The 23,473-nt window shown below is 61.0% G+C and overlaps 2 protein-coding genes and 1 long non-coding RNA gene across 9 annotated transcripts; 1 reads left to right on the plus strand and 2 right to left on the minus strand.

Moving 5' to 3' along the window:
* Nucleotides 1-542: 542 nt before the first annotated feature.
* NHERF2 (NHERF family PDZ scaffold protein 2) lies at nt 543-14,461 on the minus strand. Of its 7 annotated transcripts, none has more exons than XM_070568789.1 (7): nt 13,818-14,461; nt 9,532-9,732; nt 4,102-4,281; nt 2,668-2,821; nt 2,546-2,589; nt 1,923-1,988; nt 543-1,689 (listed from the first exon to the last, which is right to left on the minus strand). In XM_070568789.1, the coding sequence occupies exons 1-7, from the start codon at nt 13,863-13,865 to the stop codon at nt 1,531-1,533; spliced, it is 852 nt and encodes a 283-aa protein (XP_070424890.1). In that variant the 5' UTR covers nt 13,866-14,461; the 3' UTR covers nt 543-1,530. The 7 variants fall into 7 exon arrangements, with proteins under 7 accessions (XP_070424890.1, XP_070424891.1, XP_070424892.1 ...); XM_070568790.1 differs by having other exon boundaries at nt 1,926-1,988; nt 13,818-13,956; XM_070568791.1 differs by lacking the exon at nt 13,818-14,461 and adding an exon at nt 12,247-12,620.
* Nucleotides 6,210-23,201, plus strand: LOC103566789 (uncharacterized). Its single transcript, XR_011524947.1, has 4 exons — nt 6,210-6,372; nt 14,455-14,615; nt 15,490-15,617; nt 23,065-23,201. It is a non-coding gene; the product is annotated as an uncharacterized lncRNA (long non-coding RNA).
* On the minus strand, nt 18,004-19,200 carry NPW (neuropeptide W). Its single transcript, XM_070568926.1, has 3 exons — nt 19,183-19,200; nt 18,457-19,060; nt 18,004-18,208 (listed from the first exon to the last, which is right to left on the minus strand). The coding sequence occupies exons 1-3, from the start codon at nt 19,198-19,200 to the stop codon at nt 18,090-18,092; spliced, it is 741 nt and encodes a 246-aa protein (XP_070425027.1). The 3' UTR covers nt 18,004-18,089.
* Nucleotides 23,202-23,473: the final 272 nt, after the last annotated feature.

Here is a 23,473-nt window from a genome sequence, read left to right on the forward strand (position 1 = left end):
CTGAACTTGTGCACCGTGAGAGCGCCGCCTCTGCCAGGAGGCCCCCCCCCCGCCCCGCCGTGTTTACAGAGCCACCTGGCCTTCAAAGGAACACCAGTAGGCCCAGGCCCAACACCACAGCACGTGGCCTGACCTGCATATACCTGCTGGGGGCTGCACCTAGGCAGAGGGTAGCCCATGGGGTGCCAGGGGCTCAGAAGCCATCTCTGGCGAGGTGTTGGCAGGGGGCCTGGGTCTCACCAGGCAAAGGAGGTAGGCAAGGGCCCCACAGTGTGCCAGAGAGGGCAAGAAAAGGGCAGGGCTCCAAGATACAGGGGTCCCAAGTGGGCTGGGGAGGGGAGAGGGAAGGGAGGAGGGAGCAGGAGCTGAGAGGGGTCTGGGCTTGGATGCCAGGCATATGGATTGGGGGAGGGGAAGCTTAGGAATGAGCCCCATTTCCAGCGGTAGAGATTCAGCAGCTGCCCGGGCTGCTGCCTTCCTGCCCGGCCCACGGTCCCCCAGCCCCCAACTAAGGGCTCAGGAAGGACAGAGGCAGCCAAGGGTGCGAGGAAGGCCTGTTTATTCCGAGGGCGCGCATGCGCTATGGCTTACAGGGCAGACAGCAGTGTCGGTTGGGTTCAGGGCAGGGAGGAAAGGCAGTCAGTGGGGTCTCCTGAGGGTAGAGTTCTAGGCATGGGCTGAGCCCAGAAGCCTGGGGTCCCTCCTGATAGGTTAGGCTCTCACACAGCCACACTCCCCAGGCCTGGGGGCTGCCGCACAGGGACAAGGGGCCTGTCCAGAGGATGCCCTCTTGGGGGCCACGTGGCCTTCATCCTCAGGCCCTGGACCCCAGACCCCTCTGGGCCTGGCCTAGTGACCACCCATGCCAGGAAAGGCAAGGATGAGGCAGAGGGGCAGCTCCTGCAACCACATCTGGCCCCTACAAGCACACTCTGGAGCGCCCGCCCCCATCCCCGCCTCTGTCCCTGGAAGTCCTTGGGACTCACGGGATGACTGCTGCTGAGGGGGTGGAAAGGAACCGGTTTGTGGAGAAAGGTTTGTTTTATTGCAATTATTTAGAGAGTGCGTCCTGGCGGGGGCGGGGGCTCTGGATTAAGTGGAAACATGTGTGGAGCTGGAGCTCTTTTTGGAAAAAAAGCAAAAACACAAATTCCTTTAAGTCAGCAGGCCCAGGCAGAGCAGCCGGCCCTGCGGTCACCACTGCCGCTCCTCCCTCTCCCTTCCACCCCGTCTCCCTCTCTCCGTCTCCCTCTCCTTCTCTTCCTTGTCTCTCTCACATCTCAGGGGCTCCTTCTCCAGGATCTTGCTGCCACACTCCCCCAGCACCCAGCAGGAAGGGGACAGGAGGGGGGCTCACTGGGACACGGGTTGGTTCCTGGGTGGTGGTGGGACCACCACACCCTCTGGGCGTGAGGAAGGCACCCCCTCCAGTCCACTGAGGCTTGGGAAGCTCTGGGCCGGGCCCGTGGAGCAAGGCCCGAGGTCCATGCGGGGAGGAGGCCTGGGCCCGGCAAACAGGCAGGGAGGGGCTCAGAAGTTGCTGAAGATCTCGCGCTTCCGGTTCCAGTCCATCTGGGGCGCCCGCTTGTTGACCCGGGTGGCTCTTGCCTTCTCCTTGGCCTCGGCCGCTGTAGGGCTCAGGTGGAGGCCACTCTCCTGAAAGGGATCGCGCTTCCAGGTGCTGCCATCCTAGGGGCGGGCAGATGGCCAGAGTGAGCCCTGGACTCAAGCCCCCAGAGAGGTAACCCTTCCCAGGGAGCTCATACCAGAGGCCACCTGGTGGGGCTGGGGCAGCAGGCCCAGGAGGGCTTCCTGGAGGCGGTGGCCCCACTGCCCAGGCTGATAGCTCCACAAACACCCACCCCCAAGGCCTCTGGCCCCGCAGTGTGTGAGCACAGCAGTGGAGGTGGGTGGGCACTCGCTACCTCAGTGTCCTTGTCTAAGCCAGGCAGATCGCTTCGGGATGAACATGTTGAGCCACCATTGAGCTGGGAAACCAAGGGCAAGGCTTCAGGGGTCCTGCCCAGGAGCCACCAGTACACACACACACACGTGCATGCACGCACGCACGCGCGCGCGCGCACACACACACACACACACACACCCCAATGGAGCAGCATTTATTCCTCCACTCAGCAGTGGGCACCAAGCCTCCACTAGGCTCCAGGCCCATCCTGGGCAGGACACGGGACACCCAGCAGTGAGCAGACAGGTGGCCCGGCCCTGGCCAGTTTTGATGTATGAATCACCCACAGGAGCATCACCTGGGGCAAAGCCAGGGACAGCTTCCTGAGGAGAGACTGAGGACTGCTCCAGGTAGCCAGGCAGAGGGAACAGGGAGGCCAGCAGCCCTGTGGGGCTGCAGTGTGGCTGACGCAGGACAGGGTCCAGAGGGGCATTAAAGCTGGGAGCAACTGGGCCAGATTGAGTCTCACAACTGTGCCCACACAAGGACAAGATCTCAGTGGGGCTCTGTCAGTCCTGGGACCCCCAAAGGAGCCTCTATGGTCTCCTGGGCCCACCCTGTCCATTCCCACCCTCTCACCTGGGCAGGGCTGGTCCCATTGGTGACTGGTGATGGCAGTGGACCTGTGGGGACACTGTGTCAGTGACTGCCCAGCCCCCTACCCTCCACCCCAGCCCCAGGCCCGCAGGGCAGTGGCCCACCTTCCACATGCTCCTCGGTGGGTGTGACCCGCAGTCGCTTGAAGTACTCATCTGTGTCAGGGTCTACCACCAGCAGCCGGGCCTCGTCCTCCCGCGCCTTGATGCTGGCGACCACCTCTGCATGGCGCAGCCCCTCCACATTCTGTCCATTCACCTACCACAAGTAGCATGAGGTCAGCACTGCCTGAGGGCACACCCCACCAGCCCCCCAGCCAGGCGTGGCATCAAATATTCATCAGCGTTGTCACCAGCCGCGGCAGCAAAAGGATGGCCAGCTCAAGTTCCCAGCATCTCCCTCCTCCCAGAGAGGACCTGGAGCCCAGACACATACACAGACAGGGCACAGAGACAAGGACATAGACACATGGGGACAGGGGACAGGGACACAGACAAATGGGGACAGGAACAACACACAGGGAACAAGAATACAGACACACATGGGGACAGGAACACGGACACACAGGGTACACAGACACGGGCCCAGACACATGGGGACAGGGACACAAATATGGGACAGGGAACAGGGCACAGACACACACATGGGACAAGACACACGGGGACAAGAACACAGACACATGGGGAACAGGGATACAGACACACGGGACAGGGGCCCAGACACATACATGGGACAGGGGCCCAGGCACATACAGGGAACAGGGGCACAGACACACACATGGGACAGGGGCGCACACACACCGGGGACAGGGACACAGATACACGGGGGACAAGAACACAGACACGTGGGGAACAGGAATACAGACACACAGGAGATGGGGCACAGACACACAGGGGACAGGGACAAAGACACACACAGGGGACGGGGCACAGACACACAGGGGACAGGGGCACAGACACACGGGACAGGGGCACAGACACAGCGGACAGGGACACAGACACACAGGGGACAGGTACAAAGACATGGGGACAGGGACACAGACACACAGGGGACAAGAAAGACACATGGGGAACAAGGATACAGACACAGGACAGGGGCACAGACACAGGGGACAGGGACACAGACACAGGGAACAAGAACACAGACACACGGGGAACAGGGCTACAGACACACGGGACAGGGACAAAGATACATGAGGACAGGGACATAGACACAGAGGGGACAAGAACACAGACACATAGGGAACAGGAACACAAACATACAGAGGACAGGGGCCCAGACACACACACAGGGGACAGACAGACTCAAGGGACAGGGACACGGACACACAGGGAATAGGGGCACAGCCACACATGGACAGGGGCACAGACACAGAGGACAGAGACAAAGACCTACAGGGGACGAGACACAGACACACGGGATGGGGACACACAGGGTTAGGCACAAAGACACAGAGGGGACAGGGTGACAGACACACACAGGGACAGAGACAGACACACACAGAACACTCAGCTCCCTGAAGCCTTGGTGACAGGTACCTCAATGAGTCGGTCCTGGGCGAGGAGGCCAGAGTGGGCAGCAGGTGAGCCTGGGTCCACAGAACGGATGTACTGTCCGGGCCGGGATTTGTCACTGTGCAGGTTGAACCCATAGCCTTGGGGGCCCTTTCTCAGGTGGCAGAGCCGAGGGCGCAGCTCCCTCGGTGGCCCATTGACATCCTGCAGCCACAAGGGACTCAGGGTCAGGCTCCAGCTCTGATCTCCCACCCCCAGAGGCTGTGACACCAGCCTGAGGCCTCAGGCCCCAGGTGTACGAGCACAGCAGTGGAGGTGGGCAGTGTGAGCCCCAACCCCACACTCAGCATCACGCCTGTCTGGCAGCGGCCCCAGGTCTCAGAAACAAACACCATGTGCTCTTGCCCCAGGGGCCCCATTATGCTGCCTGTGACCGAGCTCCAGCTGCGACCAAGCTCCAGCTGTGGGATCTTGGGCAAAGGCTGTTTCCAAACCCAAAAATGACTTCTGATGGGGCCTTACAGGGTGTTGGGAGAATCAGCTGGCTTAAGGACAACACTGAGCACAGACCAGGGTCCTGGGAGAGGCCAGGCAAGATGAGCTGCCACTTATCGTGGGGTCCCGGGCTGGCTGTCCCTGCGGGCTCTGCCTGTGACCCCCGCTCCCCGGGCCTCCCTCTCTGAATGTGGGGATGGAAGCGTCCTCGGCCCCAGCAGTTTTGTTTTCTCCCCTAGTGGCCTCCGCAGGCCTGGTGGCAGTGCGGCTGTGTTTGCTTTCACATTCCAGAGCAAGCTGGAGCCGCCTCCACCCCCACAGGGCCCAGAGACACAGGGACACACCGGCTGGGGCTGGGGCCGAGGGAGAGGACCGAGGGTAGGGCCTGCCCTCCCACACCCCTGGTGGGACCCGGAAGGCCCACAGTGCCGTGAGCATCCCCCCATCGACACCCCAGGGCCCTGCCTGGCTTTACCTCTGGCATCCTGCAGTAGGGCTCTGGGCCAAACCCCAGGACCCTCACCAGCTGGGACCTGGGGCAGTGACCACGGTGCTGAGGGGCCAGTGGCTGCTGGTGCTCAATTAAATATGGCGGGTGGCCGGAGTGAGCGGGCGGGCAGCAGCTCAGGTTTCTTGGGACGCTCGGGGCTCAAGTGCGCGTGCAGGTGAGAGTTCGGGGTGGGGGTGCTCACTGAGGCCCTTCCCTCACCCTCCACCTCCCTGCATGTATCCGAGGGACCCTGCGCCAGGCTGGGGCTTGGGGTGGCACTGAGGGAGGGGCCCTACGCCCTCAGGGAAGGTCTCCAGGCCTCAGGCACCTGTCCCCCTGCAGCCCCCAGGCCTGTGACCCCATCCCAAACCCCAAATCTGACTGCATGCTCTGGCCTGCCGGGCAGGGGCTGCCCAGCTGTGGGACCAAGTGTGTCTTTCCCCACAGGGCAGGTGCCTTGCCCTGGGCTCTGGGCCTTCCCACCTGTCGGGAACACCCTCCTCCTGTCCAGCCTGCACCCCTTCTCCAGGACCACTTTCCTGACCCCCAAAGCCTGCCCAGAACCCCTGAGAACCCCTGCTGCAGACCACCATCTGGCCACATGACCTCAGGAATTCCAGGGACAGGGTTGCTGCTCCTTGGGAGTCTGCTGGTCCCTCAGGGCTCAGCCAGGCAACGTGGGCCAAACTGAGGGGTGTGAGACCCCCAAGTTCTCCAGAGTCCCACTGCATAGACCACCCCCGCTCCTTGACACACCTGGAGGTACAGGTATGCAGCTTTATGGCCGGCCCACACCTCCCCACAGAGGTGCTCTCAGGTACAGGCTGCCAGAGCACAGGCCCCGAGGCAGGCAGGCTGTGCCTGGAATGCAGAAGTGTGACATGACCACGCCTGGCATGTGGACATGGGCCCAGGTGGCACAGGCACATCACGTGATCACAGAGACCAGACATCCAAACACACTCACAGACACGCTACACGGACACACACAGTGACCCACATATGCAAAAGGACAACCCCATGGCACCAGACCCGGCAGCCTCTTCCCACGCCCTCCACAGTGGCCTCCAGGGTGGGGCCTCTCAAGATCCCCAAATGGGAAGCAGGATTTGGAGGGGCATCCGGGGCCATGAGGCCAGGCTGAAGTCACATCCGGGTCTGGGACCATACTGGCCATCCTCCTGCCTCAACTCAGCACGGCCATCTCCCACCACATCAGCCAAGAGGTTTCTCCTAACGTCTAGCCTGAATCCCTCATTACGATCAGGATCCAAGGAGCTCCAATCTCGGCACTAGACCCTCGAGTTCAGGTGAGGGCCAAGGCTGGTGACCTAGTAGGGTGGCCCAGTGGGGAGGCCGAGAGAGCAGGCGAGCAGTGGGTGGGAGGGGGTGCAGGCCCGGCCCAGCACATTGCTTACATTCCTTGCTCCCTGCCCTGGCTCAGAGCACTTCCTGCTGCCTCCCAGCCAGGCCCTTGGGCTCCTATGGGCTCCCAGCTGGGCAGCCCCAGAGCCAGACAAACCCTGGTCTCCCAGCCATGCCTGTAACCAGACAAAGAGGCTGGCATGGGGGTACCCCGGGAGCCAGGCTGTGCCTCCCCAGATGGTGACTCACCATCCTTGGCACCCTGGCAGAAAAAGGCCCCCATTGTTGCTCAGGGTCTGGCCTACTCACACCAGGGTCCCCAGAGTCCCTTCTCCTGACCCTAGGGGACACAGGCTAAGCCAGCTCCTGGGGTCCTCACCACCCACCCTGCCCCCACCCCACCTGACCTGCACAAGCCCCCGTGATGGTCTCCGTGAAGAGGCTCCTGGGGCCGGGGCAGCTGACGTGGCATTCCCAGAGCGGGCCATGGGAGGTGGGACAGAAGTGGCAGGCAGCGAGTGTCCAGCTGGAGTGGCCTGAGTTCTCCGGCCAGCCCAGGCTGCCACCCCATTTATCCACCTCCCACTGTGGCCCAGGCTCCCCAGGGATGGGTGGGGATTTAGGGCTGAGTCACTTTGGGGAACAGGGTGGTGGCTAAGTCCCCCTCCCCTGCTCAGGCTCCAGCCCGGAGCCCCCCAGCGGCTGAGTTTCCGTCCTAAGAAAGGAAGGAAGGAAGCTGCCAGGAGGCCCTGCCCTGGTCCCAGGACCTGCTCCCGGGGCTGGGAGACAGAGAGGCATGGGAGGGGACCCCACCCCAGAACTGAAGACAATCCTGCTATGGATCACTGGGAGCAGAGGGGGGCAGGAGCCAGGGAGCCCCAGAACCCTCTTGTAGGCACTGGGTCCTCTACCAGGTGGTCACCCCCTGCAGGACTCTGTCACCTCTCTCATTCTCAGCCCCTAAGGGTCTCCCAAACTGTGGTGGGGGCACGGGCTGGGTCCATTACTGCCCCCATGGCCCTGGCACTGCTAGCTGCCCCATCTCCGTTTAGGGGCCACCCCCTCTTGTCACTGTCAGGATCAGCTGCACTGCAGCTGCAGCCACCCCCAGCCGGGTCTGGCCCAGGGCTGAGTCACCACTGATGAGGCCTTGACAGCCCCCAAAGGGAGGGGTGGCCACATCAGTGTCTTCCCCTGCCCCACCTCCCCCATCCCTGTCCCCCAGGACAGGAGGAAAATGAGGCTGAGGGGACCTGAGTGGCCCACAGGGCCCTGACTCCCACTTTGACCTTTGCCCTCCACAGGGCACCAGGGATGGGTCCCTTCATCCTGCACCAAAGCCAGCCTCACACTTCCCACCCTGGTTCTCCCGTCCCATTACAGCACATACATTACTACCTGTAAGCATCACCCTCTGCGGGGGGCGGGAGCTGAGCCTGGTCAGCCAGGCCCAGCTCCTCCTTCCCATGCTCTGAGCTCAGCCAATTAAACATCGGGTCTCTGGCGAGGAGGGGGAGGGGAGACCCTGTCCCCCGGGCCCCTCCCCGGACTTTCTGGGGTCCTTGTCCCAGGCCAGCCCCAACCACAGAGGAACTAGCTAGTTCGGCCCCACTTTGTTCCTCTAAAAATATGCCCAGAGGAAGCCCCCTCCTAGGGCTTCCTGCAGCCCCCAGAGCCTGAAATAGCTGAGGGGGAAGGTCCCACCCAAGGACAAGGTGCCTCGGCCACCCCACCCTCCAGATAAGGCCTGAGGGTGGATTTTTCCGCAGGAAGGTGAACTCAGCCATTTGTGTCTAAATCAATGGACGAACGTGTAGGGGGAGGGGCGCTTCCTCCAGGGGCAAGCCGCCCAGGAAGGAGGGAGACTTCAGCCCTCAGGCCGGGGAGGGGGCCCAGGCAGCGCACCATCCCAGGGCCACCCTGAAATCACAAATCTGACCCTAACACCCCCTGCTCTGGCCTTTGCGGCCCCGGGGCAAAGGGCAGACTCCAGGGCTTGGCACCATGGCCCTGCCCACCCCCGCGGTCCTCTGCCCTCCAGCCACCAAGAACAAAAAGCGGCCCATGGGTTTCCACGCAGGCCCGTGCCCAGGCTACTCCCACCTGGAACACCGTCTCCCCCCAGGACAGGCCCCTCAGGGTCGGGCTCACAGGCACGGCCAGCTCACACGGGAGACATTCAGGAAAGGGATATGGCAAATGTCTGGGTCCCCTGTACACCCGGAAACTTTAGCTTTCCTGCCTCTACTAGCCTTAGGCCAGTGGTCCTCAAAGTGAGATCTGCAGAACCCTGGGCTTGAATCCCAGGGTTTTTCTTTAAAAGGGAAAAAAAAGGGAGTGAGGACATGAGAGACATTAACATGGGGCTTCCAGGAAGGCAGAGAGCAAGCAGCCTTGGCCCCTCCTCCCGGCCTCCAGGTGCTGCCCAGGTAGGGCCACCCCTAGGTCCTGCTCCCTAGAAGGAGGTGGAACAGCAGCCCCCACACACGCTTTTCCAGCTCTTCTGGCCTGGAGGCGGGGCAGGCAGAAGGGGGAGGTACCCCAACCCCTGTAGACCCCACTCTGAGGACCCAGCTTTGAGTCTCCTGGGCTGCCCCCAACCACTAACTGCCCGCAGAGGAGGGCCAGCCTCCTCCAAGACCTTCATAGCACAAGCAAGCACCTCAGACAGACACAGGGACAGAGCCAAAGACAGACAGACACCTGACCAGGCACAGACCTGGGCACACTCAGCACAGGATGTCCCAGCAGCCCCTCCCCAACTTCGTTAGCCCCTAGGCCGGGGAGGTGGTTTGTCACAGGGACCTTCCCCAGGCCAGGTGGCTCCGATGGCTTCCATCCTGCGGAAGCAGGCCAGGAACCAGGGCCAGGCTGCCCTGGACCCCACCTGGCTTAGGACACAGGCTGAAAGCTGAAGGCAGAAAGAGTGGCCCGAACTAGCCAAGAGGGTAGTCATCAGGGGCAGAGAAGGTGCCCCCCGAGAAGCAGAAGGGATGGAGACAGAGACTTCCGGGGCTGAGCAGAAGCACAGACTGCTGTCAAAAGGCCGAGATGGTGGTTCTAGGAGCAACCATGGTGGTCCCTGTGGGCAGAGCCCGCCATACCTTCTGGCCAGCCTCAGAGCCGAGGCTGCCTGCACGTGCCCAGTCTGGCTTTGGCTCCCAGGGGTCGTGGGCAGGCGGAAGCCCTCGCTGGGCCATCTCCTCGGTGCAGGTCAGCTGTCGCCGGTGGAGCTCCTCGTCCGTCTCCTTGTCCACCACCAGCAGCCGAGTCTGCCCCTCCACAGCCTTGATCCTCTGCACCACCTGGGGCAGGCAGGTGGCAAGAGCAGTCAGCGGCCAGCACCCTGGGCAGCATATGGACAGTGGCACCACCCAGGGCTGGCCCGGGCTGGCGGGCAGGCGGCTGGCCTACCAGAGGTGGGCGGCTGGACCGAGAGGCCCGCTGGCTCCACCCCCCACCCCCAGGCTCCAGCCGCTCCCTCCCTCCCTCCTCTTCCGGGGCCCCTGACACTTGGGCCCAGCCTGCCAGGGCTGCAGGGTCATCGCCTCAGCCAAGGGTCTTCTCCAGGAGGGACCAGGAAGCTGGGGGAGGCAGTGGTCTGGAAGTGAGAAAGATGGTGCACGGCTGAGCTTCAGGTTTTCAGTGTGCGTGTGTGTGCACGCGCGCACGCACCTGCGCACAGGCATACATTCATGTGTTTCAGGGTCTCTCTTGGTCTGGGTTTGAGGGAGAGAGGTGTCTCCCTGGGTCCCAGTCTGAGTGTCTGTGCCCATTTCTGTCCTTGTCAGTGGTGGAGCACAGAAGCCTAAACCCCTGCCTCTAGGCCTTCTGTTTGCCCCCAGGCCATGATAAGACCTGGGTTCCTGTGGCAAGGCACCTACGTGAGCACCTACACACAAGCCAGTAAGCAGGATTCAGACCCAGCAGGCAGGGTGGGGAGGGACAGGTCCACCTGTAGGACAAGTGTGGCATTATGGCCATCTGTGTGTCTCTGCAGGTACGTGTGGGGGCCGTGGAGCACACATGCCACTGTGCGCCCTGCAGGGAGAAGGGGCAGTGCCCACTGGGCTTTGGGGTAGCAAAGGCAACACCCACACTCCAAGGCCTGGGGGAGGGCAGATGGGGCCCCCATCAGCTGCTTGGCAGAAGTCATCCTCAGATGGGAGGGTCTGAACCAGGCCCATCTTCCCCCTACCCACCCCTGCCCCTCCTCTGTCCTTCCTCTCTCCCCGGGACCCAGAGAGCTGCAGGAAGACCCCAGCACCCTGCTGCATCCTGACTGTGGGACCCAGACAAGTCACCCAATATCTCCAAGCATCAGTTTCCTCAACTGTAAAATGGGAGCCATAACTGCACCTCCTCCTTCCTGGGGCAGTGGGAGGGTCCCACATGGTCCTGTGTGTGAAGTTCTCGGAGACCAGCACCCGGAGGCCTGGAATAAGCAGGCGCTCCTGGGGCAAGGATGACAGTGACTGCTACACAGAGGCCAGGTGCCAGCTCTACCAGCCCCTCCCCGTGGCCTGTCAGGCCAAGTCTTCTGGCCCTGACCCCTACCCTCCTTCAGCAAACAGTTTTATCCAGTTGACACTCTGGGTGGAAGACAGAAGGACTACAGACAGATGGATAGAGAAGGGCCCCAGGGGTAGAAAAGAAGCTTAGCTCCCAGCCCAGCCAAGAACCAGTTTACTCTTCTCTAGGCCTCAGGGCTGGCCATGCAGACGGGTCACAAACTCATAGTTCTGGGAGGACACAGAGGACCCTAAGAACAGGTGAAAGGAGGCTGGACCCAAGCCAGGTGAGTCCCTGGCCAGTGGAGATGGACCCCCTCCAGGGGTCCAAACCTGCCCTCCCTCTGGCCTTCAATCTCCAGCTGCAGGAGGCAGGGTCTGCAGCCAGAGAGCCTGGCAGGGCCGGCAGCCACCATGGAAAGCAATGTGCTGCCACCAGTAGCGACTCCTATCGGGACCCAGACACCATCAGCCAGGGCACACACTAGGACACCAGCCTGCCAAGACACACTAACGACTACACACAGCCAGGTGGGCAGACACACACACACACAGCCCAGCTCACACACACATCCAGGCATGCAGACCTGTATGTTGACACACGCACAATCCGACACACACACAGAGCCCTGCTCTCACACACAAGTCCAGGCATGAGGATCTATCCACACACACACAGCTAGGGGTGCAGACCTATATATTCACCCACATAGTCCAGTGCACACACACACAAACTCACTGATACAGGCTCATACAGGTGTGCCCTTACTGTGACACCACCCCCCCCAGTACACACAGGCAGATGTGTGCACACATGGGTGATCCCCAGAGGCACCTGCACACTCACATACATTGTGTGTGTACACACGCACATATGTACACACTCATAGAAAAGCATCCAGGGCACCCACTTGCGTGGAGACCCCACAAGGTGCCCTACACCTCCACACATTGTACAGGGAGGCCAAAACAGGACTAAAGAGCGAGGGCCAAGGGCCCAAGAGCCGCAGTGCGGGGCCCTCCCTGCCAGGATCCCTCCCGCCTCCGCGGTGCAGGACTGAGCTTCCTGGGGGAGGAGGCTAGGAAGGAGGACGGCGGCCGCTGCCTCCGTGGCCACGTCCCCCACCTCCCCCGGGGAGCCCACGCAGGCCCTTGTGCAACCCGGTCCTGGCCCCCGCGCAGGGAGCTGGAGGCCCGGGCTCAGGCGGTGCCGAGCCAGGTGGTCCTTGGCGCCCCCCGCGCGCGCGGCACAGGGCGCGCTCCCCGGGGAGGGGCCCGGAGGGCGGCGGGCGGGGCGCGGGCACCCACCTGGTGGTGCGTCTCGCCCTCCACGTTGACGCCGTTGACCTCGACCAGGCGGTCTCCGGCGCGCAGCGCGGCCGCCTCGGCTGGGGAGCCGGGCTCCACGCGCCGGATGAACTGCCCGCGGCGGCCCTTCTCGCCGTGCAGGTGGAAGCCGTAGCCGTGCTCGCCGCGCACCAGGCGGCACAGGCGCGGCCGCAGCGGCTCCGGCGCGGCCATGGCGCCGGCTGCCCACCCGCCGGCCACGGGCTGGCCACGGCGCTCACGCCCGCCGCCGGCAGGCAGGGGCTCGGGGACGGCGCGGCGGCGGTGGCGCTGGGGACCCGGCGGCGGCCTCGGCGGCTCCCGCTCGGCTCCAGTCGCCTCGGGCTCCGGCTCGGGCTCCGGCTGCGGCGCCGCCCCCGCGCCCGCCCCTTCCCCGCCCCCTCCGCCCGGCCGCCCCCTCCGCCCAGGGCCCAAGCGGCCGTGTCCTTGCTTCGGCGCCCCGCCAGCCCAGGGCAGCGCGCGGGGAGCGGGGTCTGCAGGGCCAGGGGATCCCGAATCACCAGAACCCTCTGTCTCGCCCCTACACTGGGCAGCCTCCTTGGCGCCAGCACCTTTGCCTCCTAGTCTAGGAACTTTTATTGAGCACCTACTGTATGCGTGGCACTAGCAAGGAGGCAGCTCTTGAGGTGGGAGAGGGTGTGGAGAAGGGTCCTCAGGTAGAGGGACCCCACACAGGGGCCAGAGGGTAAGAACAAAGGTCACAGCTCTGCCAACCCTCCTGGGAAGCCCCTTCACCACCGCTAGCCAGCTGTCCCTGTATCTGGATCCCTCCTGTGCCCAGAGCTGCCCTGGCCTAGCGCAGAGTCCCAGGACCGTCCAGGTGGCAAAAGGGGGATTTGAAAGTGACATGGCAGCAGCCCTCCCCTCTATCCTGGAGGCCAGTGACTGGGTGACTCCCCAGCTCGCTCAGCAGTGTTTGTGCCTATCTGTGATGCAGACATCCATTAAACATCCCCCCACATCCCTTCCCTTTGCCAAGGCCCCTCACTGTACCCCCCGTTCCATCCCAGGCCTGGTCTGTGACTGCAAAGAGTCGGGGGAGGAAATGCACTTGTCTGGCTGGGACAAGAGGGTCTTTGCTACCCTCCTCCTGACCTGGGATGAAACGTGCTGAGGACTGGCCTCTGAGCTCTCAGGCCCCTTCGGATCTCCCCTCCCCTGCCCTAGCCCCACCTTCCCTCTACCCTCCCCTTCCCCTGGCCTCTACCCCGACCCCAGCATGACTGCCCCCTTCCCCCAACTGGACAATAACAATCACAATGGAGAATCATTTATGCTTTGTTGCGCCTCTCTGAGTACATTTTACCTGGAACAACATAGGGGGCTCAGGACATTTTACAGATCAGAAGACTGAGGCGAGGAAAGACACCCAGGCAAGGTTCCCCAGCTCCTCCTGGGCCCAGGGCTGTGAGATTCCAAGTCCACGCTCTTCACCATAGAGCTCTTTCTCAGCCTCAGACACAGGAAGAGAGTTGAGCAGCAGGTTCACCCTCAGCCTGCCCCTCCCCAGCCCTGCCCCCCACCCCACATACCTGGTCCCCGCAGGGGGGCAGGTACAGCCAGCCCAGACAGTTCCCCATGAGGGCAGAAGCAGGCTCAGCTCAGGCAGAATGCTTGCTGCTCCTTCTCCCCTCTCCGGCGCCCTCAGCCTGGGCTCCCAGCCCCGGCCAAGCACAGGGCCCGCCTCTGGACGGCTTCCTGGGCCGCAGCCCCTTGGGTGTCCACACCCTAGCTGCTGCCCCTAAAAGCTACTTAGGCTGAAGCTGCATGGCTGCTCCCCCACCCCCACCTCTGAGTTCCTGGCCGATGCTGCCAAAGACTCCAGCCTGGCTGGCCACCTCCGTCTGTCTGTTTGCCTGTCCAGAGGCTGCGTGTCTGGCCTGTGACTGGCCTCCCTGGACGCAACTTGGTGCTGGTGCCACTGGAGGCTGTGAGGATGGGTGTGGGCAATGCAGTCGCACCATATAGCACTGTAAGTGGGGTCACCCCATAGCAACTAGAACCACCTAGGACATGCCAAGCTGTAGCTTCAGGGCCACACCAGAGTCGAGGGATGGGAGACCCCCAGGCTGGGGGCCCCTGGTTCCCTGGGTCGGGAGGCTTGGAGACCTGCTCCCCACTCCGTAGGACAGACGCTCATCAGCCTTGGGCCCCCACTGCTTTCTGCAGCCCAGGACTCAGCCTGTATGTGAACATGGATAGGAACAGAACACCACTGGAAGGAGCGGTGCGAGGGACATGTGGTCACAGCTAGTGGCCAGGAACACTGCATCCCAGAATAACAAAGGAGGCCCCCAAACAGAAAAGGAGCTGAGGAAGTACCACGGAAGGTAACAGAGTAACAAAGGCAACATCACAGAGTAACAAGAGGGGGTAGCAAAGGAAGTAGGTGACAGCAACAGAATAAATAATGGGCAGCCAGGGAAGAGCTGCAGGTCACTGTTCCAAAGGGGGGGCAGGAATGAGAGGGAGGGAACTGGGTGGCTATGGAGGGCCTGGAGTAACAGAGGTGAGGAAAGGAGGCCCAGTGGCTCTCCTGGGCAAACTCCTCCTCCCACCCCCCCCCACTCCCCCCTCCTCTTTGTCTGGCCTCGGCCTTAGGCATGGGGCGCTGTGATGGCTGCGAGAGGAGCAGAGAAAAGGGCAAAGGCCCAGAGTGTGGGCAGAAAGGTGTTGGGGGCTGTAGGCTGTTCAGGATCGCTGGGGACTGGGCTAGGGAGCTGACCAGTGAGGCCAGGAGCCAGCATACGGAGGTCAGGTCGGAGGTGATTAGAGGTCAGGGGGATCACCACCCCCCACACCCTCATCCGTCTCCTGCCACCTTGCTGCGCAGGCAGGCCTTGCGACAAAGGGAGAGTGGACTTTTCAGTGCTTCTCTCCCCGGGGCTGTCCCTGGGGCTGTGGGAGGGTCCACCGGAGATGGGGCTTGCCCTAGTGCTCCCGTTGTGGGGAGGGGGTTTTCCTCTGACCTTGAACCTACCTCCCTGCTCCGACGCCCCAGCTGTGGGGCGGAGCCTGGCCGGGACACTGGGGTTTGGTGGTAGACAGAGGCCTGGTCACAGCCAGAGGAATGGCTGGGGGCCGGGCTCGGGGGTGGAGCCATTAGTCTGACGCCCCAGAGCTTCCCAGGCCGGCACCTCTTCCCTAATGTGCGTTAATGGCCCCACGGGATGGCCAGGCCTCGCTAACGGCCTCCTCCCTCAGACTACACCAGGCCTCTCTTCAGAGAGCGAAATCGGAGCAGGCGGGACTAAAGCGACGGGAAGAAATGAGAACAAGAGACCCAGAGACCAGAGGAAGAGAGGAGAACGCGAAGACCAAAGAGCCAAGAGGTGCAGGAGCCGGGCCCAGGGACCCCCGGGTCTGCCCCGCCCATCCCCACGGCCCCGCCCATGACCCGCCCCTAGCCCCGCCCACCGCCGGAGGCGGGGAGCGGCGACTGTAGCCGGAAAGGGCAGCCGCGCAGCGCCACCTGCCGGCTCTGGGTGGGATGGCATCGTCCGAGGGGCTCCCCAGGCCCCGCCTCTCTGGCTCCGACGCGGCTGAGCTCTGCTGGGCCGGGCGATGATTGGGGTGAGGCCGGTGCCCTCGGGCTGCTTGCACTGCAGGGGCGTAGGAGTGCCAAGAAGGTGGTAGGCAGAGAAGACGGGCCTCTGCCGAGCCCCTAATCGGCTCTGCTCCCTCACCTTGGACCTGGCACTAACCTATCTAGACTGGGGTACCTCCAGGCAACGTGAAACCTAGCCCCTCGCCAAGTATCCCCGCACCTGAGACCAAACGTTTGCGGGCCACTTGGCGCCAAGTGCTGGAGAGCACTGGGGAAACATCCGCTGAGATCCATGGAAACAGATCCGTGTACCTTGGCCAGGGGAGGCACAGGGCTGGGGCAGCGAGGAGGGACATTTAACCCAACCTGGGGCCCTGGAGTCCTCCTTCAGGGTGGACCACAGGGCTGTTCTGGAATCTGCCCATAGTTCCTGCAGGCTGTTCAGGGAAAGGGAGGGAGCAACGAGACTAGGGGACTGGGCCCCCTGTCCCTGTGGCCCTGCCCCAGAGCATAGATTTCATCCCGTCAGCAGGGGGGAGCCCTTGAGGCGTTGTATACTGGGAGTGACAAAGTCAGGACACCCATGTTTTGGGGGGGGTCTTTTTTGAGGAAGATTAGCCCTGAGCTAACATCCCCTGCCAATCCTCCTCTCTTTGCTGAGGAAGATTGGCCCTGACCTAATATCTGTGCCCATCTTCCTTTATTTTGTATGTGGGACACCTGCATAGGTTCACACGTAGGATCCAAACCAGCAAACCATGGGCCTCCAGAGCAGAGCACACGAACTTAACTGCTCTGCCACTGGGCCAGGCCCAGGACACTCATGTTTTGAAAGGCCAAGTTCAGTGAGGAGAAGGAGCAGGAGTGGGCTCGAAGGGAGGAGAATGGGTTGCCGTGAGGGGTTTGTGACCACCCCTTCCCCCAGTGCAGATGCTGGGGGGAAAAAAACTAGGTGGGATCAGGGTAAATAAATTCAGGGGTCAGTAGAGTAAAAAAGATCACCCAGATTACGGGACCACATGGAGAGAAGGATGCACTCTCTTGGAGAGGAGAAGGAATCGCCAGTGAGGAGAAGTGGGGGCTTCCAGAGGCCAAGGTGGGGATTGTGGGAGCTGGTTCCACATGGGCATCCCAAAGCCAGCTGTGTAGACAGACATTGGACCGCCCCTCCTCCATTCTTTGCTGGGTGCCCCCAAGAGGAGACCCTGCCACATGGCCAAGGAGGGCTCCAAGGGTAGACAGCATCAGGGCACAGTGACCAGGAGCTTCAAGGTCCAGGACAGCTGTGGGAGTCAGAACCCACGTTGAAGAGATAGCAGGAGGGTGGTAGGGCCCAGACACTTGTGACAGGGGAGCTGGAAGGGGGCCCAGGTGGAGGGAGGTCCCTGTTATTCAAGATGGCAGAGTACATTTACATTGGGGGCTGGAGTCAATAACTGGAAATGAAGAGGGGTAAGAAGTGGGGGCCCTTCCTCCCTAGGAGGAGAGCAGGGCCCTGAAGAAAGGGGCCGGGGCCGGGGGGGGGGGGGGGGGGGCGGGTCCTCCTTCCTCCTTGGAAGCCTTTGGCTGAGGGATTCCAAGGAGATCCAGGTTTGAAATGAATGCTGGGAGATGGGGGGAATGCTAGGTAGGCTGCCAGGTCTTGAGGTCCCACCCCCGTGGGGAGGATATTCTCTTTAGCCTGGCCCGGAGGCACAGTGAGGGGGCGCACTGTGGGGCTCCTGGGAGGCTGGGATCCCAGCTCCAGTTCCACAGATAGGGTAGAGCCACGGCTTTCCTCCTCCTGCACACGTTGGTGGATGGCCGCAGGATCCACAGCTGACTTGCCCCTTGCCCCATGGGAGGCCCCTCCCCTCTTAGGGGCCCCTGAGACCTGGTCTGACGACCCCACCCCGGAATAGGAGAGGCAGCACTGGCAGAGAAGGCAGAAGCCCTGGTGTGCCTCTTTCCCACCTTCTGCCGGGAAAGGACATACAAATCTCGGCAGCGCACAGAGTGGCGGGGTACCGGGCGGGGTAAAGCGATAGGTTGGGAGGAGGGGGCCGCTGGGGGAGCGTTTCCTGGCCAGCGCGAGGGCTCCTGACATTTGCCAGGGCGTAGGCGCGGCTGTTTGTGCCCCGAAGCTAGATGGCAAAGTACACATCCTGGAGGAAAAGTGTCGCACGCGGGGGCGCAGGAACCAGGCGGGTTTTATTGACCAGACAGCCTGGCATGGCAGGAGCTGCGCGCCCTGGAGGCCGAAGGGACCGCACCTGGGTCAGGCGCGGGGGCGCCGCGGGCAGAGGCTGTGCTCATGACGGCCCTGCGGCGAGGTGGGGGCCGGCGAAGGCAGTTCGCTGTGCAGACCATGGCTGTGCGGGAGGCTCTCCGAAGGCTCTAGAAAGAACAGAACAGGACCGTGGGGAAAGGGCTGTGGGCCCTCTACTCCCGCCCCCAGGAATGTTTCCCAATGAGGAAACAATGAGGAAGGGTAGAGGCTGCTCCGGGAAAGCCTTTCTCGGCGCGGAGTGAGGATGAAAAGGTGGCCGGGTGCCCCACGGGCACGCAGACTTACCTTCCGAGCTCAGATCTCCCGGGATCCCCTCGCCCGCTGCGTTCCCGGCCCCCTTCCTCTCCCCACGTACCTGGCCCGCTCCGCTGAGGTCCAGAAATCGGCGCCCAGTCGCGGCTCCGGTTCCGGCGCGGGCTCCGGGGCGCACTGACGGGGAGCCCTGCGCAGGAGCTCCTGCGTCGCGCCTCCCACAATGCCTGAACCCCGGAGGGAAACAGGAGAGCGTCTCGGACGGCGGGCGTCGGGGAGAGGGTGTCTCTAGCAGACGGCCCCTGGGGAGACGCGCCCAGGCCGAGGGTGTCCCAGGCAAGAGGTCCGACAGGGGCGCGCAGCGCACGGCGCCACGTGTAGGGCGAACTGCGCAGCCCCATGAGCAGGCCCGCGGCGCGGCCCACCGTGTGGTAGCGGGGACTCGCCACGTGCTTGTACCAGGCGCCGGTGGGCAGCGGCAGCAGCAGCAGAAGCAGCAGCAATGCGAACAGCGGTCGGCTTGCAGGGGCTCCCCGCCATGGGCCCCGTACCCCCGAGCCCCGCGCCAGGGTGCTCACGTTGACGGCCGCCCGGCGGGGCGGGCCAGGAGTTGGCTCGACTGGGTCTGGCTCGTGGCGGAATCGGGGCGTCGGGGAGTCGGAGCGCAGGAGGCTGCAGGCGAGGAATCGGTCCCCTGGAAGGTCCAACTATAACTGCTCGGTGGCTCCGCCCCTGCTCGCCCCCGCGGTACCGGCTGGGCTCCCCAAGGATGGGGGAGGGATGGAGAGAGAAGTGGAGCCCAGGCTCCTGGGTCAGGGAGGTGGGTTACCAGAGCACTGGAACTCATCTTGACGCTCCACTGGGGGCGCCCCTGCTCCTCTCTTCTCAGGCTGCTCCGCCCCCGACCCCCGGGAGAGGGACTGCGAGGGCTGGGGAGATTTCCCCTTAGCCAGAGCTCTTGCAGGGGGAGCACCAGCAGAGCAAAGACAGGGAGGCTGGCAGAGCCACGGTGGGGTAAAGCAGGAGAGCTGATGGGTGGGGGTCCTCTGCACCGTTCCAGACCCCTGTGTGTATCTCCTCCCCTGAGGGCTGTCCCTTAGCTGTCAGCTAACACAGCTCTCAAATCTGTCCCCACACTTCTATCCTCTCCCACTGCTAGCTTCTCCCCACCAACTCCCTTCCCAGCTGCGACAGGCCGGATGCTTGCAACCACAAGTTTAGCCACATCAAGCCCTCCCTGAGGTGGTTAGTGGTTCCCCAAGGCTTCCAGAATAAAGAGTCAGCCCCTCCTCATACCCCTAGCCCTGGCCTGGGCAGCATAAGGCCCTGATGACCTCCAGTCTCCTGTCTGGTTGTGGTCCCCTTAAGACGACTTTCTCTGGCCAGCCTCAGTTTGGGAGGCTTACCCAACAATCCATGATTATACCCTCTTCTGTGCTTCTGTGCCTGGAATGTCCTTTCCTTCCTTCTCAACCTGGAGAGCTCCTACTCATCCTTCAAGATCCCACTTAAATGGCCCTTGTCTGAATAATCCCCTAGAGTATTCCTCTGTGATTGTCTAGCTTTAACAACCCCCTTCCAGAGGATAGGGTCTGACCCATTCTTGCCTGAGTCTCAGCCCAGGGAGGATTCAGCCCTCAAAATAATTGAACCTCACCCCACCTCTCAGCAACCACACCACGCATGGGGCATCTTCTAGATCTCAGACACCAGGGATCCTGAAATCTTATTTTGACTCCCAAACAATGCCAAAGGTGGGACAATTATTGATTCCATTTACCAATGAGGAAACAAAGGCGTGGGGAAAATTGACTTGTCCCAGATGACCTGTGGGGTTGGCAGTGGGGAGGGGGGTGTCTAACCTCCCCCAGCCGGAGAGTCCCAGTTTGGGGACCTCAGCTGCAGTTCTCCCTGCAAACCTCCCATGGCCCTCTGCCTGTCTCTTCAGCCAAAAGGAATGGGCGATTCTAGGGGTGGGGGGAATGCAGTCTGGGTCTGCCCTTCCTCCCAGGACTCTGTGTTGAAAGGGGAACAGAGGAGTTGGGGATGCAGAGGATGGCCCCTGCTCCTGAGGCCTGAGGGCCCCATAGGTTCTGGCACTCCCCTAGTGAGGTTTAGGAGCAGCCCCAGCCTTCCCCTCAAAGGCCCCGCAGAACCGGTGAGAAGCCGGCCTCGGAGCCCAGTGCCCCGTGCTCAATGGGGTGGCTCTGTGGGGAGGGTACATGCCTTGACCTCTCCTGCCTCAGTGTCCTCATTTGTAAACAGCATAATAATAGTTGCCACCCCATCAGCTTGCTGTATTAATAATCCAGGCGTGGGTCTTGGCACTGTGCCTGGTACACAGTAGGCACTCAATAAATCATTGTGGCTGCCCTCTATTGCTGTTGCTCTCCCAGAGGCTGACCAGCCCCCTAAACTATCAGTGAAAACACTTTGATGGAGGGGTGACGGCAGGGACTGGGGGGGCGGGTAGCAGGTGCAGAGGGAGCTGCCTGCATGCCTGCAGGGGCCTGGAGGGGCCTGGAGGACCGCAGGGACCAGGGGGCCACGTGGAAAGCTGCCTCCCCCGCCGGCCTTGCCATGCTCCCTCGGGGCCCCTTGGCCTCAAGAGCTGCCTGGAGTGTGTGGTGGGCAGGCAGCAAGTCACGACGCCAGCTGCCGGGGTCCCCTGGCGCTGCTGCCCACTCCCTGCTAAGGGAACACAGACACTCCTGGAACCCGGAGGGACTGCAGCCTGGTCCAGGGCAGGGGGAGGGTCTAGGGAGCCCCTGGAAGTGGCCCAAGGAGCTTCTGTGGGGAGAATGTCATCAATACAAGAACTGATCAACTGCGGTCTGCTGTAGTGGAGCTCTCTGTGGCAGTTAGGAAATTGAAGAGAGCTACAAGTGGCAGTGTGGATAAATCTCGAAAACGCAATGCTGAGCAAAGCAAAAAATGCCCTGCACAGTGATGCATTCAGCATCTGAAGGTTAAATACCAGCCACCGTCTGGCTTCTTTATGCTGTGGACCATGGGAGTGAAAGTGTCAGGGTGCAGGCAGAGGATAAAGGCCGCAGTTGGGGTGCCTGTCAGGTGAAGCTGTGCAGAAGGCAGGCTGGGAGGAACCCTGGGCTGAGTTAGGGGAGCAGAGTACAGAATAGCTTGATAGTCCCTGGGGGCTCCCAATTTGGGGTGCAGAGGAGAAGGGCTCTGTGCCCCGCCTAGCCCTGAACCCGGGGGCCCAGTGACGACCGCCTGTGCGCACCCGCCCTCCGCCAGGGTCTGGAGCCAACGCTGTGTGGTGGGCAGAGGTGAAAATCTCACTTGCCCATGAGAATGGACTCTCCTCTCCTGGGCTCACTTCTTTCATCCACAGCCCCTCCTAGAAGCCAACTGGTTAGGGCTTTGGGCTATTTGCATACCACCTTGCCCGACATGGAACCAAGCTGTCCATGGGCTGGGACCATGTCTGCTTCGTCTTCATGGCGGACCCCCCCCCCCCCCCCGGCTGCCAGGCACAGAGCCTGGCTCCCAACAGGAACTCTGTCCTAAGGAAGCAGTGAATGAACACATCTCCCTGTTTTTCTTTTTTTTTAGTTGTTAATTTTTATCAAGGGAACATAAATTATAAATTAAGTGCTAGAATAAGGGAAAATAAAACTGTCATTCCTCACTCCGTCACACCCTAGTCATGCTTTTGACAGGCAACTGCTGCTGACACCTTGAGCTGTTCCTCCTAGTATCTACCCCCAATCTTAAAATCATAAATTTCACTGCTTTTCTAAAAATTGGTGGTCTGTTTTAAGGCGGTATAACATACTTTGAGTAAAGTGTGCACATCTTAACAATTACATCTGTTACATATGCATTCACCTGTGTGCCCATTCCCCAGACCAAGATAGAAAAGGTTTCACCTCCGCAGGGGGCTCCCATTGCCCCCTGATGAAATTAGGGATGCTAATCAGCTGACCTTAATATAAACAGAGCAGCCTGAATTATCCAGGTGGACCCAATGTAATCACAAATATTCTTAAGTGTGGAGGAGGGAGGCAGAGTCAGAGAAGGACCGGTGACAATGGAAATAGAGGTTGGAAACAGTGATGTACCTTATAGATGGAGGAAGGGGCCACGAGCCACGGAAGGCAGGCAGCCTCTAGAAGCTGGCAAAGGCAAAGAAATGGGTCCTTCCCTGGAGCCTCCAGAAGGAATGCAGCCCAGCTAAACCTTGATTTTTAGCCCACTGAGACCCATTTTGAACTTCTGAATCCCTGAACTGTAAGTTAAGAAATGCGTGTTGTTTTAAGCCATTAAGTTTGTGGTAATTTGCTACAGCAGCAATGGGAAACTAATGCACCAGTAGATGCCCAGAACATGCCCACCCAGCTATGACAACCGAAAACATCTGCTTGGGGGCAAAATCACCCTTGACTGAGAACCACTGACTTAGATTATCAATGACTATTTCCTTAATGTACCTGTTTTAGGCAGCGTCAAATGGCTTCCTACTGATGTAGATGAAGCTTTGACTCTCTTGCACCCCAATCACCCCACTTCTCATCTCTCCAACCTCCTAATATAACTTGGTCATAATTTTTGGCTAAATCCCTAGTCAGTGTTAACAGCATTGTGATCATGTATTGTTCTCTGTTGAGCCAAGTAGTGTACTATGGTTACGTTTCTTCTCTCATTGACGGCTGTCTTACTATTTTCCTTTGCTTGTTTTTCTATGTAGGCAGGCCTCGTTTCATTGACCTTCGCAGACACTGCGTTTTGTACAAGATCCTCCACCAGTAAAAAAAAAGTACGACTCACTGAAGCCTCAGAGGATGGGTAGCATTTTTTTAGCAATAAAATATTTTTTGGATTAAAGTATGCACATTTTTTAGACAGAATGCTACTGTACACTTAATCGACCACAGTATAGTGTAAACAGAACTTTTTTTTTTTCTGAGGAAGATTCACCCTGAGCTAACATCTGTGCCAATCATCCTCTATTTTTTAGTATGTGGGCTGCGAGCACAGCATGGCTGCTAACAGAGTGTTGTAGGTCCATGCCTGGGAACCGAACCTGGGCCGCCGAAGTAGAGTGTGCTGAACTTAACCACTAGGCCACCAGGGCTGGCCAAACATAACTTTTATAT

Source organism: Equus przewalskii, chromosome 12, assembly GCF_037783145.1.
Source record: "Equus przewalskii isolate Varuska chromosome 12, EquPr2, whole genome shotgun sequence".
NCBI classification, from domain to species: Eukaryota; Metazoa; Chordata; class Mammalia; order Perissodactyla; family Equidae; genus Equus; species Equus przewalskii.